Source organism: Sus scrofa, chromosome 1 (assembly GCF_000003025.6).
Source record: "Sus scrofa isolate TJ Tabasco breed Duroc chromosome 1, Sscrofa11.1, whole genome shotgun sequence".
Classification (NCBI taxonomy): domain Eukaryota; kingdom Metazoa; phylum Chordata; class Mammalia; order Artiodactyla; family Suidae; genus Sus; species Sus scrofa.
Window position 1 is genome coordinate 190,994,698 of NC_010443.5, and position 13,862 is coordinate 191,008,559.

The following is a 13,862-nucleotide window of genomic DNA, read 5'->3' on the forward strand; positions in this document are numbered from 1 at the left end:
AGCAAGAGTTTCTTTCTTTTCTTTTCTTTCTTCCTTCCTTCCTTTCTTTCCTTCCTTCCTTCCTTTCTTTCCTTCCTTCCTTCCTTCCTTTTGCTTTTTAGGGCTGCATGAGCGGCATGTGGAAGTTGCCAGGCTAGGGGTCTAATCGGAGCTGCAGCTGCTGGCCTACACCACAGCCACAGCAACACCAGATCCAAGTCGCATCTGTGACCTACACACCATAGCTCACGGCAACACTGGATCCTTAACCCACTGAGCGATGCCAGGGATTGAACCCTCAACCTCATGGTTCCCAGTCGGATTTGTTTCCACTGCTCCATGATGGAAACTCCTAAAAACAAAGAGTTCCTTAAATGAGCAAAGTTGGTGCTGAATTACATAAAGAAGAACTGATGCTGATTTACAACCAGAATCAGACCCAAGCTGAGTTATGAGTAAGAGGGATGCTTTCAGAGGAAAAGTCAGATTATGCTGACGTTAGTAATAGTTTGCTAAAGGGTAGTTCATTATCGTAAATGCAGTTCAGCTCCGGTTTCTCAGGAAGGTCATCGTACCTGACTGGCTGGGGTGAACTCCTGTCTAGGAGTGATACTTCCTAATGAGGGGCTGTGTTTGAAAACAGGCAACATCAGAGTTCTCGTGTGGTGCAACAGAAACGAATCTGACCAGTATACATGAGGGTGTGAGTTCAATTCCTGGCCTTGCTCAGTGGGTTAAGGATACAGAGTTAAGGTCACAGACGTGGCTCTGATCTGGCTTGGCTGTGGCTGTGGCTGGCAGCTGCAGCTCTGATTCAGCCACTAGCCTGGGAACTTCCATATGCCACAGGTGCTCCCCTAAAAAGAAAAAAAAAAAAAAAGAAAGAAAAACAAAATAGGCAGCATCAATCCAGTGATGGGGATAAATATCCATAGAGGCTGGTCTAAGCCACATATTTTTCCACATCTGTTAAAACCTCACAGTGATCCTCTATCATCAAGCACCTTAATGCTCCTTTTTTCTAGTTGGAGGACAGAGGGGGTGGTGTGTTTGGCCAGAACCAAAAGGCTGGTTAATAGTAGAGTTATGATTTCAACCCAGGTGTTCTGTCTCCCAGACCCAGTGTTGCTCTTTGCTAGATGGCTACTGGGGATGCCCTCCTAAACCCTTGCTACCTACCCCAGGAGTGATCTGAGGCCAGCTGAGACATCCTCATAGCCTGAGAAATGCAGAATCTCAGACCTGACCCCAGTCCTACTGAATCAGAGTTCCCAGATGATTCCAATCCACTTGAATGTTTGAGAAGCTCTGACCTAAACTGTACTGCCCTGTAAATTGGAAATCTACTGAAGGATCACCTGTCAGTGACCCTACTAGGAGTCTTACCTGCAGGAGGTCCTGACTCAGAGAGCACAGGCCCAGGCTGAACCATTTCTCCTGGGGACTCAAGGAAATGTTACCTTTGGGCAGTTGCATAATTGACTAATTTTAGACTTAGTGTCTCAGTTGGTTTCAATGATAGTGGTCAATTGTGCTTTTTTGAGAGACAGTGTATAAAAAAGCACTTTGCAGAATAGAAAAGCTTTGTTCATCTGTCCCAAAGGCATTCATGAAGGCTGACCATATGCCTGGCGCTGTACCCTCAAAGAACTCACAGTCCCATGGAGAGAGAGACCAGGAAACAGAGCTTTCTGATGTATAGGGAGACAGGCTAGCAGTCCAAAACTAGGAGGTTCTAAAGGAGCACAGAGGGGTACCATCTTTCCAAAGTGTATAAGGCATTGTTCCATTCCTGATCTTCCCCTCTATCTGCCACAGGAACAGGACAGGACCAGTTTTCAGGTGCCATCTGGGGTCCCAGAGCCCATCTCAAAATGTGGCGACCTGGATGTCATCTTTGAATACAGAGCCGCCAGCCAGAAGCTCACAGTGACCATTGTAAGAGCACAGGGCCTCCCGGATAAGGACAGAAGTGGCGTTAACTCCTGGCAAGTTCATGTCGTGCTGCTGCCCAATAAGAAGCAGAGGGGCAGGACAGGCATACAGAGAGGGCCCAACCCCATCTTCAAGGAGAAGGTCACCTTCGCCAAGCTGGAGCCCCGGGATGTGGCTGCCTGTGCTGTCCGCTTCCGCCTGTACGCTGCCCGCAAGATGACCCGTGAGAGGATGATGGGGGAGGGGCTGTTCTATCTGAGCCACCTGCACCAAGAAGGGGAAATGAAAGTGACTCTGGTTCTGGAACCAAGAAGTAATATCAGTGTGAGTATGTTAAATGGTGCTGCTAATGATGTGCTCTGTTTGAGGATCTGGAATTGTCAGCCCTTGATTTACTACATTCAGCCTGTGAATTCAAACACCTTAATTTAATTTTCCATTTGGCTCTCCTCATCCTTGTAAGCCATGATTTGCACTTCATGGTACAATGGGTTAATTTTTTTTTTTTTTTTTTTGTCTTTAAAGCCTGATCGATGTGTTCCCTGTCCATTTTAGGAAATGACAACAGTCATGTGAAGGAGGGTACCGGAAAACCGGGAAAGGTTTCTTGGCCTTCTCTTTAGCTGACCAGTGGTCCTACCACCCATCCCCCCACACTGCCCCCACTACACATTATGATGAATCTCAGAGTTGGGACCTTCAAGGAGAGGTCCTTAAGAAGTGTGCCAGAGTAGGCTGCAGAACAGCTCTGAACTCCAGCCACTTTTAAGACGTTTCATTCCTACAACCAGACTCTTCCCCTATGCCCCATCCTCTGTGCCCTGGAGTTTCAAAGTAAGACAGCACAGCTTTTACATCTACAAGATGGGTAATCCACTGTTGCTGTGGGTCGTATGTCATCCAGTGTGAACATCTCCTTTTAAAAATCACATAAAAGATCATGGAGCTATCTTGTGTTATTGGGCCCATCCGTCATCCATTCAAAAATGTTTTCTTGGCCTACAGAGCACCCCTCTGTGCTCCTTCACTCTGTGTCAGGTGCTGTGTAGGCCAAGGGAATGCAGGAAAGAATAAAACAGGTGACGCCCTCCCAGAGTTTATAATCTGGCGGAGGATGGTGAGACCAGATGAACAAGGTAAGTGAGGAGAAAGTGGCAGAGGCTTCTGTTTGTTTAGAAGGTCAGAGAAAGTATCTTTCAGGTGGTGATAAAACACAGAACTTAAGGAACTAAGGGAGCGAGACTGGATGCAGCGGGTGGGGGTTGCAGACAGAGGGGTTGATGTGTGCCAACATCAGCAGGTAGAAATGCGCCTGACTCGCCTGAGGAGCAGGAAAGGAGACAGCAAGTCCAGAATGTGGTGGTGGAAGATCCATCCACTTAAGTTTTTAATAGATGTCTCAAAATTCATATACCCAGGTTTGAAATCCAGATTTTTGCCTCACTAAATTTGTTTTACCTGCAGTCTCCCCACATCTTGGCTAAAGGCAGTCTCATGCTTTTAGTCACTTAGGTCAAAAATCTTAGAAGTCATTCGTGACTTCTTTCCACCCAAAATCCTACAGGAGTTGGCTTGAAAATTCAACCCTAGCCCGACTCTCTGCTGGATTATTGAAATGGCCTCCTAGTCATCTCCCTGCTTCTGCCTTTGCCCACTACAGCCTATTCCCATCACAGAGACCAGAAGGAGCCTTTCAAAACATAACCCATGAGTTTCCATCATGGCTCAGTGGTTAAAGAACCTGACCAGTATCCTTGAGGACAAGGGTTTGATCCCTGGCCTCACTCAGTGGGTTAAGGATCCTGCATTGCCACAAGCTGTGGTGTGGGTCACAGACACAGCTCAGATCCTGCATTGCTGTGGCTGTAACGTAGCTATAGCTCCGATTGGACCCTAGCCTGGGAACCTCTTATGCTGCGGGTGTGGCCCTAAAAAGACAAAAAGGCCAAAAAAAAAAAAAAAAAAGATCAACAATAATAACCCAGATCATGTCTCATGCCTCTTCAAATCCCTCTTTTTTCTTAAGCTCTGAGGAGAGTGTATCTGAAATCCCAGGAAACAGAGGCCACAGGAGGTCAGAGGAACCCTGCACTCTAAAGCTTAGGGATGGGTATCATCACACCCCAGTTTCTCTGAGCCAGGCCCTATGCTCTCTGCTGGGGGCACAGAGTTCAGTGAAGGAAGTGAGTCAATGTGAAAGAACCTCGAAGGTAAAAATTCTCCCATTCCTTAGTTATTTGTTGAGTGTGGTTATAAGCTAGACCTTGGGCTATGCACTGTGGCTGAGAGATTTTTAAGGATTCAGAATTTGACAGGAGCGGCTAGTATCCAGAGATAGGTGCCAGAGTGAACATTTCTGCAGAAACACAGGGGAAGGGGTGGCCTCTACCCCAAACTAAGCCCATGTTTCATGGTCGGATTATCATCATCTAGACAGCAGGAGCTATAAGACATCTACCCAAACCATCTATAGTTTACTAATTGTGTTCCATGAAAGTCCACATAGGCTCTACAGGGTGCCCATAGCTTGGTAAACATGATGTTTTCCTAAGATGTGAAGAATATTTAATTCCTTCCAATGCATTTATTTATTGAGGTTCCTAATGAGAGCTTTTAGGAAGTGATTGCAGATGTTTGAGAAGAAAGTTTTGAGCAAAATCCCTAACTTGTATCTGATAGAGGAGGCGGTGGCTCTGGGAGACTGGCCAGTCTGCCCCTTGTGGCCCCTTCCCACTTGTGCTTCTCGAGTGAGAGTCATTGTCTTCATCTGCTTTGCTCTCCTCCTCCTGATGTGTCTGGTGCATGGAGGCGGGTGCTTTGGAGAAGCACACCCTTGCAGACAAGGCAGAAATCGTGGGCTCCCTAGGCTTACTTGGCACCTGCAAGGTCCCCAGGTTCCACAGTCCGTGTGTCAGCTTCCTCATTAAACAGTTGGCAAAGTGCTTACTTTCAATATAATTCATTTTCTAGGAGGAGAAAGCATAGCATCTGGCATATTCCCGGCAACCTTAAGAAGCAGAACGAGGGGCCAAATGTTCTACAGGGTGGTAGACGGCCAGTGGTCATTTCTTTTCCAGGGAAGACAAAATGCTTCCTGCATTGCAACATTCATCAAGAAACTATAGAGAACATAAACGAAACTCATGCCCTCAGTGGATGGGTTCCATAGAAACATTCCAGCCCAAATTACACAGGAGGGAATTTCGGTCTATATTAGATGTACTGAAGGCTCTCCATGTATCTTCGAGGGTTTGATTTACACTAGTAATAACAACTTGGTCCGTTTTTGTCTTTAGAAAGGAAATAGGAAATGGAGACAGCTCTTGAAACAAATATGTCAGCTTGGAGTGCAGGGGGTCCTGCATAGGACTGCGCAACCCAGGCCCATTAGCATTCACACCGAGTGCGCCCCGAGCCACCTTTGGCAGCCATGGAGATCAGGCAGCAGTTTCCCTAAACATAATATGGGCTTTCTGGAAGGGAGAGGAGTGTGGCTGGGCCAATGGATCCTTTGTTGTTCTTCCCTCCAGGGTGGAGAGTCTCCGCTCAGCCCATCTGCCGTTTCTCACAGTGACAGTGCTTCATCCACGCAGTCGCTGTCGCATGGAGGGGCGCCAGAGCTGTTAGTGGGACTGTCATACAATGCCACAACGGGGCGATTATCCGTGGAAATGATCAAAGGCAGCCATTTCCGAAACCTCTCTGTTAACAGAGCTCCTGGTAAGTGCCTGCTTGTACCCCAGCTCTGGTCCTCCCCTTCCCAGGGAAAGGTAGAAGGCTGTGTCTACTTTCATCTTCATTCTTTAACTTTGACAATAAAAGTGATCTGGGTACGACTTAGACACATTTTTACAAAGCGATACCTCTGGATGTTTCAAATGCCTTTCTTTTTAATTAGAGTAAAGGCTTCTTTGAGATCTGGATGCATCTTGATACAAAATACATCAGCTTCTATGTGTGTCTTGTTAAAGGGGAAAAAATGATGTCTTTTCAGCCACATAACATGTATGGACAATTAACATCTGTTAATAGGTCCCAGGCCCTCAAGTACCTTTGAAGAGGCAGAGCTCAATCTTTGCAGCCAGGCAAATCTGGAATCTAATTCCAGCTCTATTCATTGACCTGCTAACTTTGCTCTGGTCCTATGCAATTCGCCTCTCTTTTCTGAGTCTCAGTAGGCTCATCTGCAACAAAGGAATACTAATAGTACCTTCCTCAGGGGTTGTTTTGAGGTGTAAATAAAATGATTTTTGTGGAACATTCAGCAGAGTGCCTGACACACAGTGAGCATTCAAGAAATGTGAGTAGTTATGTGGTTGATGGCAGAGGAGGCAGATCAGGAAGATCTGGGCCATCCAGGCCTGACTCCAGGAGAGCTACTGCTTCTGAGATCACCCCTGGAAAGAAGACCTCAAGACATACTGCCATAGCTGTGGCCAGGGCCCAGGAAGCCAGAATAAAAATGGGCAGCAGCTATGGGAGTTTGTCTGCCAACTGCCCAAATTGCCTCTCAAAAGCCAAGAAACTGGAGATTGAACCTTGGAATCATACTGCTAAACCATTATCTCACCTTTAATGATCTTGCTTATCAGCAGAAACAGCCTCAGAAAGGGAGGAAAGATAGTTTCTGCCTCACTTCACCACATGGATCTCATGCAAGCACATCAATCAGAGGAACCTAACTTAATATCTAGAATTCTAGCTGCAAGAGAGTCTGGAAAATGCTGTTGAATTTCCAGTCTTTTGAGTCCAAGAAGGTAAAGTAGAAGGGGGTAGAGTTGAGGGTAATTAAGCAGGTCCACCAGAGGCACCAAGTCTAACTGAAGGAAGGATGAAGTCAGTAACAACATGACAGGCTGCAAGAAGCCTCACATGTCAGCTTCAGATGAAGAGCCCACCGAGCTGGTAGGAAAGGTCAGCTCCTACAACCAAATCTGGGCTCTCATTCTTTTTAGTCTCTAACTGCTGCCACCCACAATGTCTCAAATCAGGAGTATCTTGTCAGTCAATCTGTATGAAAGCCATTAGAGCAACTGGTAAGGAAAGTCCATACTCTGGATAATAGAAGAAACCAGGGGCGTAAGCCATGATCTTTGTCAACACTCAGAACCAGGTAAGAGCTATTTAAAATACATAATAGGTGTTGATTATTAATTGTATGGCTAGAATATCTTCTCTAGATATAGCTTTAAAGAAATAGCTCTGGATTTACTAAAGACCTGTATTTACTGCTTTGCCTTCAGAGCTTTTGCTGTTCTCTTTCCCTCTCTCCCTGAGATTTGGTGAAGTCAGAACAATGTGGGGGGGAAGAGCATGGCGCAGCTTCAGAGAATGATGGGGAGGTGGCTCACACAGTCATGGTCTATTCCAGTCCAAGCTGGGGTGGGAGGTGGGGTGGGGCTTAATTTGCATGTTGGGTGGTGCCAGGCAATATTGGGGAGAAGGATAGCATGGTGGCTAAGAAAGCATCAGCTAGAAGGTGCCAGGTCTTTGCCACTTGGTAGGTGTGGGTTTTTGACTCAGTTTTCTCATCTGTAAAATGGGGTCAAAATAATATATTCTTTCTAGGTAGGGATACTACATATAAAGCTGTGATGTTAAGAATATGGCTATTATGTCTTCAGACATTTCTATATAAAAGAAAATGTGCCAAAGAGCAAATTTTTAGAACAAATATTTAAAACTGAATAGGAAAAAAAAAGCAAGTTCTAAGTTTGAAAGTGATTTTATTCTAGAAGTTGAAGTCAGTTGAGCAACCGCTCCATGATTTTTCATAAGATAGTGCTGCCATTGAACTTAAAATGTAGCTGACATGCTGTATCTTTGCAACCAGAGTAATAGAAGGCAACATTGCTGTGATGCTATTCATTAAAGCAGAAACTCAATAGTGAAGACAAAAGGTTTTTGTTTACATAGAATGCTGGTACTTGAGGAAAAGCCAGTTTAATTAGGAGGGGTTGAGAAAGTAGAAGGTTCTTTTGTGGATATTCTGAAAGGGACCTCTTGGTACTTTCAAGGGCTTGAGATGTTGACGACATTGGTTCTTCATTATGTCTCACTGCATTGCGCCACTAGCAGGACTTTGGCAGTCATCAGGCAAGCTTCAGATACAGTTTTAGTTCCCATATGGAAGAGAATAAGAGAGAGAAAGGGTGAGGGAACAAGAGTTTTATGAGGTGACTGAGTAGCAATGGAAGGAAGAGGGGAAAAACAGGGGAGGATGCAAGCTGGGAGATGAATGGGCCTGGACTGGGGTGTTGGGGAGGGAGACTGCTGAGTGTACACATCTCCCTGGTGAGGCTGGAGGGAGGGCAGGGGCGCCCAGAGCCCTGCGTCAGAGTCCACCCCAAAGGACATGCCTGCCAGGGGAGGAACTCGGGTGAGGGTCACCAATCCTGTGCTCAGCCCCAGACAGTGACCTCCTCTGTAGAGAGGGGACACCCATCCTGCCTTGCAGGGTGGCTCTGATGATGTGAAGGATGATTCTGAGGGAAGCCTGAGGGAAGGAGGTTGAACCTAAGTAGTGAGAACTTCTCCTGTCTAGACTAGTGAAGATTCTAAATCCTGATGGAAACAGGCAAAGGCTGGGAATCATTAGAAGTGAGCATCTTTCGCCTCAAAGTATATATTGAAACAAAAGATAACTTTGAACTTGCCAGCTTGATCCAGCCAGATGACTGTTATGATATTTCAAACTTTTCTAAGCAAGAGAGAGGAGAAATGGGCAGATGAATAATAGATGGAATTCCTCTCCTCTGTTAGGGTCTTAGAAGAAATAAGCCACTGAGATGTGAGTTCCCCTCTTCAGCAATAAATCCTTGTGGAGAAGGATACATGAGAGGCAAGTTTTGCCCTGATGGGCAGGAGCTGGCAGAAGTACCTAGAGCTGGGTCTCTGCCACACCCTACCCCCTGAATGGCTAAAACCAAAAAGGCTGATTCTCCAAAGTGTTGGTAAGGATGTGGAGAATACATTCTTGATGGGAGTATAGAATATCATAATAGCTCTGTGGAGAAGATAATTTCTTACACAACCAAACATGCGCTGAAAAACTGGCAGTTCCATTCTTAGGCACTGACCCATAAGTTTAAAAAAAAGAAGACTATTTGTAGCAGCTTTATTGATAGTATGAAAAAATTGGAAAGAGCCTTCATGTCCTCATGAATGAATAAATAAAGATATATTTATGTAGTGGAATACTATTCAGCAATGAAAAGGCTGTGAAATTGAGACATTTGACAACATGGAGGAATCTCAAAAACATACTGAGTACCTACCTCATGACTCCATTTATATGAAGTTCTAAAACAGGCAAAACTTATTTACATATAGTGAAAAAAAGGAAAAGAGTGTTTTTTTCAGGGTTGATATTAGTATCAAGATGGACTGGGCCAGGACATGAGGAAATATTCTGGAGTGATGGACATATTCTATATGTGGGATGTAGGTTAAGTGGATGTTTGCAGCTGTCATAATGGACTGAATGGTAATAGGCTTTGTGCATTTCACTGCATGTAAAATTTACCTTAAAATAGAAAAGAACCATAAAATATTGAACTCTAGTTAATGAAACATATGCTGAAATGTTTAGGGGTAAAGAACAATGAAGGCTACCGCTATGCTGGATTGGTGGATAGATAGATGCATAGATACATGAAAACACAAACTCTATTAGCTCAGGTTGGGTGGCTTAGAGAGCATAAATTTATTTCTCACAGTTCTGGAGGCTGGGAAGTCCAAGATCAAGGTGCCAGCTGATTTGGTTCCTGGTGGGAACTCTCTTCCTGGTTTTCAGACAGACATTTTCTTGCTGTATCCTCACACGGTAGAGACAGAAAACATTTCTCTTTTATCAAGGGCACTAATCCTACTCATGAGGGTTCCACCCCCATGACCTAATTACTTCCCAAAGGTCCCACATTCAAATACCATCACATTGGGGATTGGAGCCTCAACATATGAATTTTTTAAGGACACATATATTCAGTCCATAGCACAGGGATGAAACTAAATATATAATAATTGAAGAATCTAGGTGAAGGTATATGGGTATCTGCTGTATAATTATTTCAAGATTTCAGCATATTTGAAAGTTTTAGTTATAAAATAATAAGCACAAAAAGCTATTCTGGTCTGAAACAATTCAGCTGGGTCAAGTGGATAAAAATGAAGCATGAGTCTAGCCATGGTAAAGGTTATTGTGATGGGCATTACATTTTTTTTTAATGTTTATATCTCAAAGTCCAACCTTATTCTTTTGACTCAACCTCAAATAGGATAGACAGGGTACCAAGCAAATGAACCTGAGGGCATCTTCTGTAGCATACTTCATTAACCACATCCATCCCAAGACAAAATATGTGGTTGAGCATTTCTTTATTTCCAACTTTAACCTTTTCTCTATTCATCTGACAGATAGGTAGGTAGATAGATGATAGATAGATAGATAGATAGATAGATAGATAGATAGATAGATAGATAGATTTTATATCTACTTCCCTCCCTCCCTCCATTTATCTCTCTCTCTTTGCTTCATTCTGGTGAAAAGGCCCATATTATAACATTTTGAATATATATATAAAAACATACACACATGTATAATATAAATATATGTCTTTTCAAATCCTAGGTGTGCTAGGGAAGGTAAATAGGCTATTTGAAAATTACTGAAACTATCAGAAACTGCACATAAACAAGGCAACAAAATGAGCTCGTCTTAGCTCAAGTCAGATAACAATGTTCCAAGAACCATTCCAGGCACTTTCAAGGAAAAATCTTACTTAGTACATGTGGTCAGTGTGTCATTCTTGCTGTTAAGATGGTACAGGCTAGTCTACAAATCTGATGGCAAAGGATAGTGTCCACATCTGTACATGGCAGATGGTCCAGGTAAAAAAACTTTTTAGTGTCCAGTAGACATCTGAAATCCTGGTATGCATTTACAGAAGCTTTTGAAAAAGCAAGCGGCCGTGACCGTTGAGAATTAGAAACTTTTGATTATCTTTTGAATTTGGCTTCATGGGGAAGCAATTCACTAACAATCTAGTACCTCTGTTCTGTTGGGTTTTTTTTTTTTTCTCCTGGGTCTGCCACCCAGTTACTGCATGGCCCCGACATTTGATTTAACCTCTCTGAATTTCATTTCCTTCCCTGTTAAAAGAAGTTAACAAGCTAATGTTACTGAAACAAGTCTACATTTTTTAAAAAGTTAGCTATTCTATTGTCAGGTTCTCTTTTTCCATCCTCCACAATGTGTTACTGCATCATGTATTTATATGTGTACGCATGCTCATGCACACATATAATGGTCCTCATCAAAAACTGTCATTAAGATGTCCCCTCTAGTTACGAACAACAAGTTCCTTAGCTTCTCAGCATGTGCATGATTAGCTACATGCGATAATTACATCTCAAATGACAATACTTACAGCAGCAGTATATTAACCTTGTTAGGCATTCACAATAGCAGGGACTAAAGGAAGGAAAAACAGAAAATCAAATCAAGCTGCCTTAGTTTGAAGAACAAGTGGGATACAGAGTGGGGGGTACACGTACAGATGAAGGGCAGAGGAAAAAGGACTACCCGGAAACAAATAGATGTAGGATATAACACCTTCTTTGAAAATCCTGGTCCAATTTTCAGTTCCCGATAGTGAGTACTTATTAATAGCCACTATGTGCTTAGTTAGAATTCAGGTCAATTCTGTGAAGATCTTTATGTGGCCCTGACTTACTGATTCCACCTGTGATGTTCCTTTACTTACATCATCTCATTTAATTCTCAGAACAATCTCAAGGTTAAAAATCTGAAAAGCAACAGGGGAGAAAACACAGTTACTCTGGTATATGAGTTATGTCTCAATAAAGCTGAATTTAAAAAAAAAGAATGACAAAGAATTTGAAAACTTGCAGAAGAATGACAGTCAGACTGAGGACAGACATTAACAGTAATAATAGAAGGCTGAGGATAAGGGGAGAATATCAAGAGCTCAAGAGAAAAATACTCTCAACTTAATATTATTTTCAAGAAAAGGAAACATAAAGATCTTTCCCACAAAGTTTGAAAGGGTTTATCAATGGAAGAACTACTGACTGATGTTATTTCAGGAAGAAATTGAACTTAGAAGGAAGTAGTGACGTGCATGAAAGAAAAGTGAACAACAGCAACAAAAAGTCCACATGTAGGTAAATATAAGCATGTGTAGACTGCATAAAACAAAAACAGCAAGAGTGGGAAGCATGACTATTTGGGGACTATATCAACATGGAAATGAAATTCTAGGCAGAAATAGCATGAAGGATGCAAAGGGGAGATGGGACTCAAAGGATTCTAAGATAATTTTGTTGCTTGAGAAGAAGGTAGAGGTATTGATTCCTTTTAGACATTAAATCAAGTGTACATTTTAAAATCTTAATCCAACTTTCAAACCAGTGGAGGGACTAAATTAGAGTAAAAAAAATTCAAAGTTCCCATCGTGGTTCAGTGGTTAACGAACCCGACTAGCATCCATGAGGATGCAGGTTTGATCCCTGGCCTTTATCAGTGGGTTAAGGATCCAGCGTTGCTGTGAGCTGTGGTGTAGGTCGCAGACGAGGCTTGGATCTGGTCTTGCTGTGGCTGTAGTGTAGGCCTGCAGCTACAGCTCCAATTGGACCCCTAGCCTGGGAACCTCCATATGCCACGGGTATGGCCCTAAAAAGACAAAAACAAAAACAAAAACAAAAAAAAAGAATACAGAAAATTCAGTTAATCCAGTAAAAAGTTGAAAGAGATGTTTAAAAACCTAAAAATGCAGACTAAAGGATAAAATATATCAAAATGTAGGGGTGACCATATATAAAGGGACAAAACTGCTCTGTAAAAGATGTAACATTAGATTTCTCTTCCTCCCAATCTCTCCCTGTCACTCTCCTCACATCCTCTCATACATACTGTGGTTTATATTAGGCCCGTCTGGCCTCCTACTGTATAAGAAAAAGAAATACAAATTACCAACAAACTGAGCTTAGCTCAGGAATGCAAGAATGATTTCACATTAAGAAAAGCTAGTGTAGTTCACCACGCCAACCTATTTTTGAGAAAACCTGATCATGTCAGTAGTTATAAAAGAAGCTTTTGATAAAATGCACTATCCATTACTGATAAAAACAACTTATAGCAGATGGATAATAAAAGGTGTACTAGTATAGGTTAGGCTATGATGCAATAACAAATTCTGAAGAGTCTGTGGCTTAACACAGCAAAAAGTTTATTCCTCCCTTGCATCACAGACCCAGGTTAGACAGGTCATTCTCCGCTAAGCTGTGACCAAGGCATACAGGTTCTTTCTGTGTAATGAGGTGATGCTATTACACGCAAAATGTGACCTTCATTGTTGTCATTGGAAGGGGATGGGATGGGGGCATGGTTGACTATGGCTGTGAGTGAAGGCAATATTTATCACTTCTCATATTCCACTATTCAGAACTCAGTCACATGGCCCAAATCTGGTGTGAAACCTACAGCCTGAATGTGATACGTAATGTGAATCACTATCATGTTATTCATTTGAGAAAGTTTACTGGGCCTTTTTTGTTTGAAGCCATCTCTTACCGTTTGGAGGGCTGGAAGCAATGAACTTTTCTAAGCACAGAAATGTCTGAGTTTCAGTACTCTGGCTTTTTCCTTGCACTTTAGTCAGTTCTTTCCCAAGTTTACTTTTCACCTCTCCCCATCCCCCAAACAAAGCCAGTAGTACTGAAGACATACTTCTAACATTCTGTTTTTCAGTGTTTCCTTAGAACTACAAACATTAGGCATATGCTCTTTTTTTCCGAGAGATAGCAGATGGCGTTTTACCATCACATAGTATGGATTATGGATCTCCACTCTTCTAGCCTCTGATATTCATTTTTTCCTTTTTTTTTTTTTTCCTGGGGCTGTACCCATAGCAGCACATGGAGGTTCC

The 13,862-nt window shown here is 42.9% G+C and overlaps 1 protein-coding gene across 5 annotated transcripts in view; it reads left to right on the plus strand.

Annotated features, from left to right (window-relative positions):
• The window catches only part of SYT16 (synaptotagmin 16), a 323,819-nt gene that overhangs the window by 258,801 nt on the left and 51,156 nt on the right, over positions 1 to 13,862 (plus strand). For all 5 annotated transcript variants that reach the window (XM_021062549.1, XM_021062553.1, XM_021062535.1 and 2 more), the window contains 2 exons: positions 1,798 to 2,238; positions 5,445 to 5,634. In XM_021062549.1, coding sequence (XP_020918208.1) covers positions 1,798 to 2,238; positions 5,445 to 5,634 — 631 coding nt within the window. The remainder of the gene's footprint in view (positions 1 to 1,797; positions 2,239 to 5,444; positions 5,635 to 13,862) is intronic.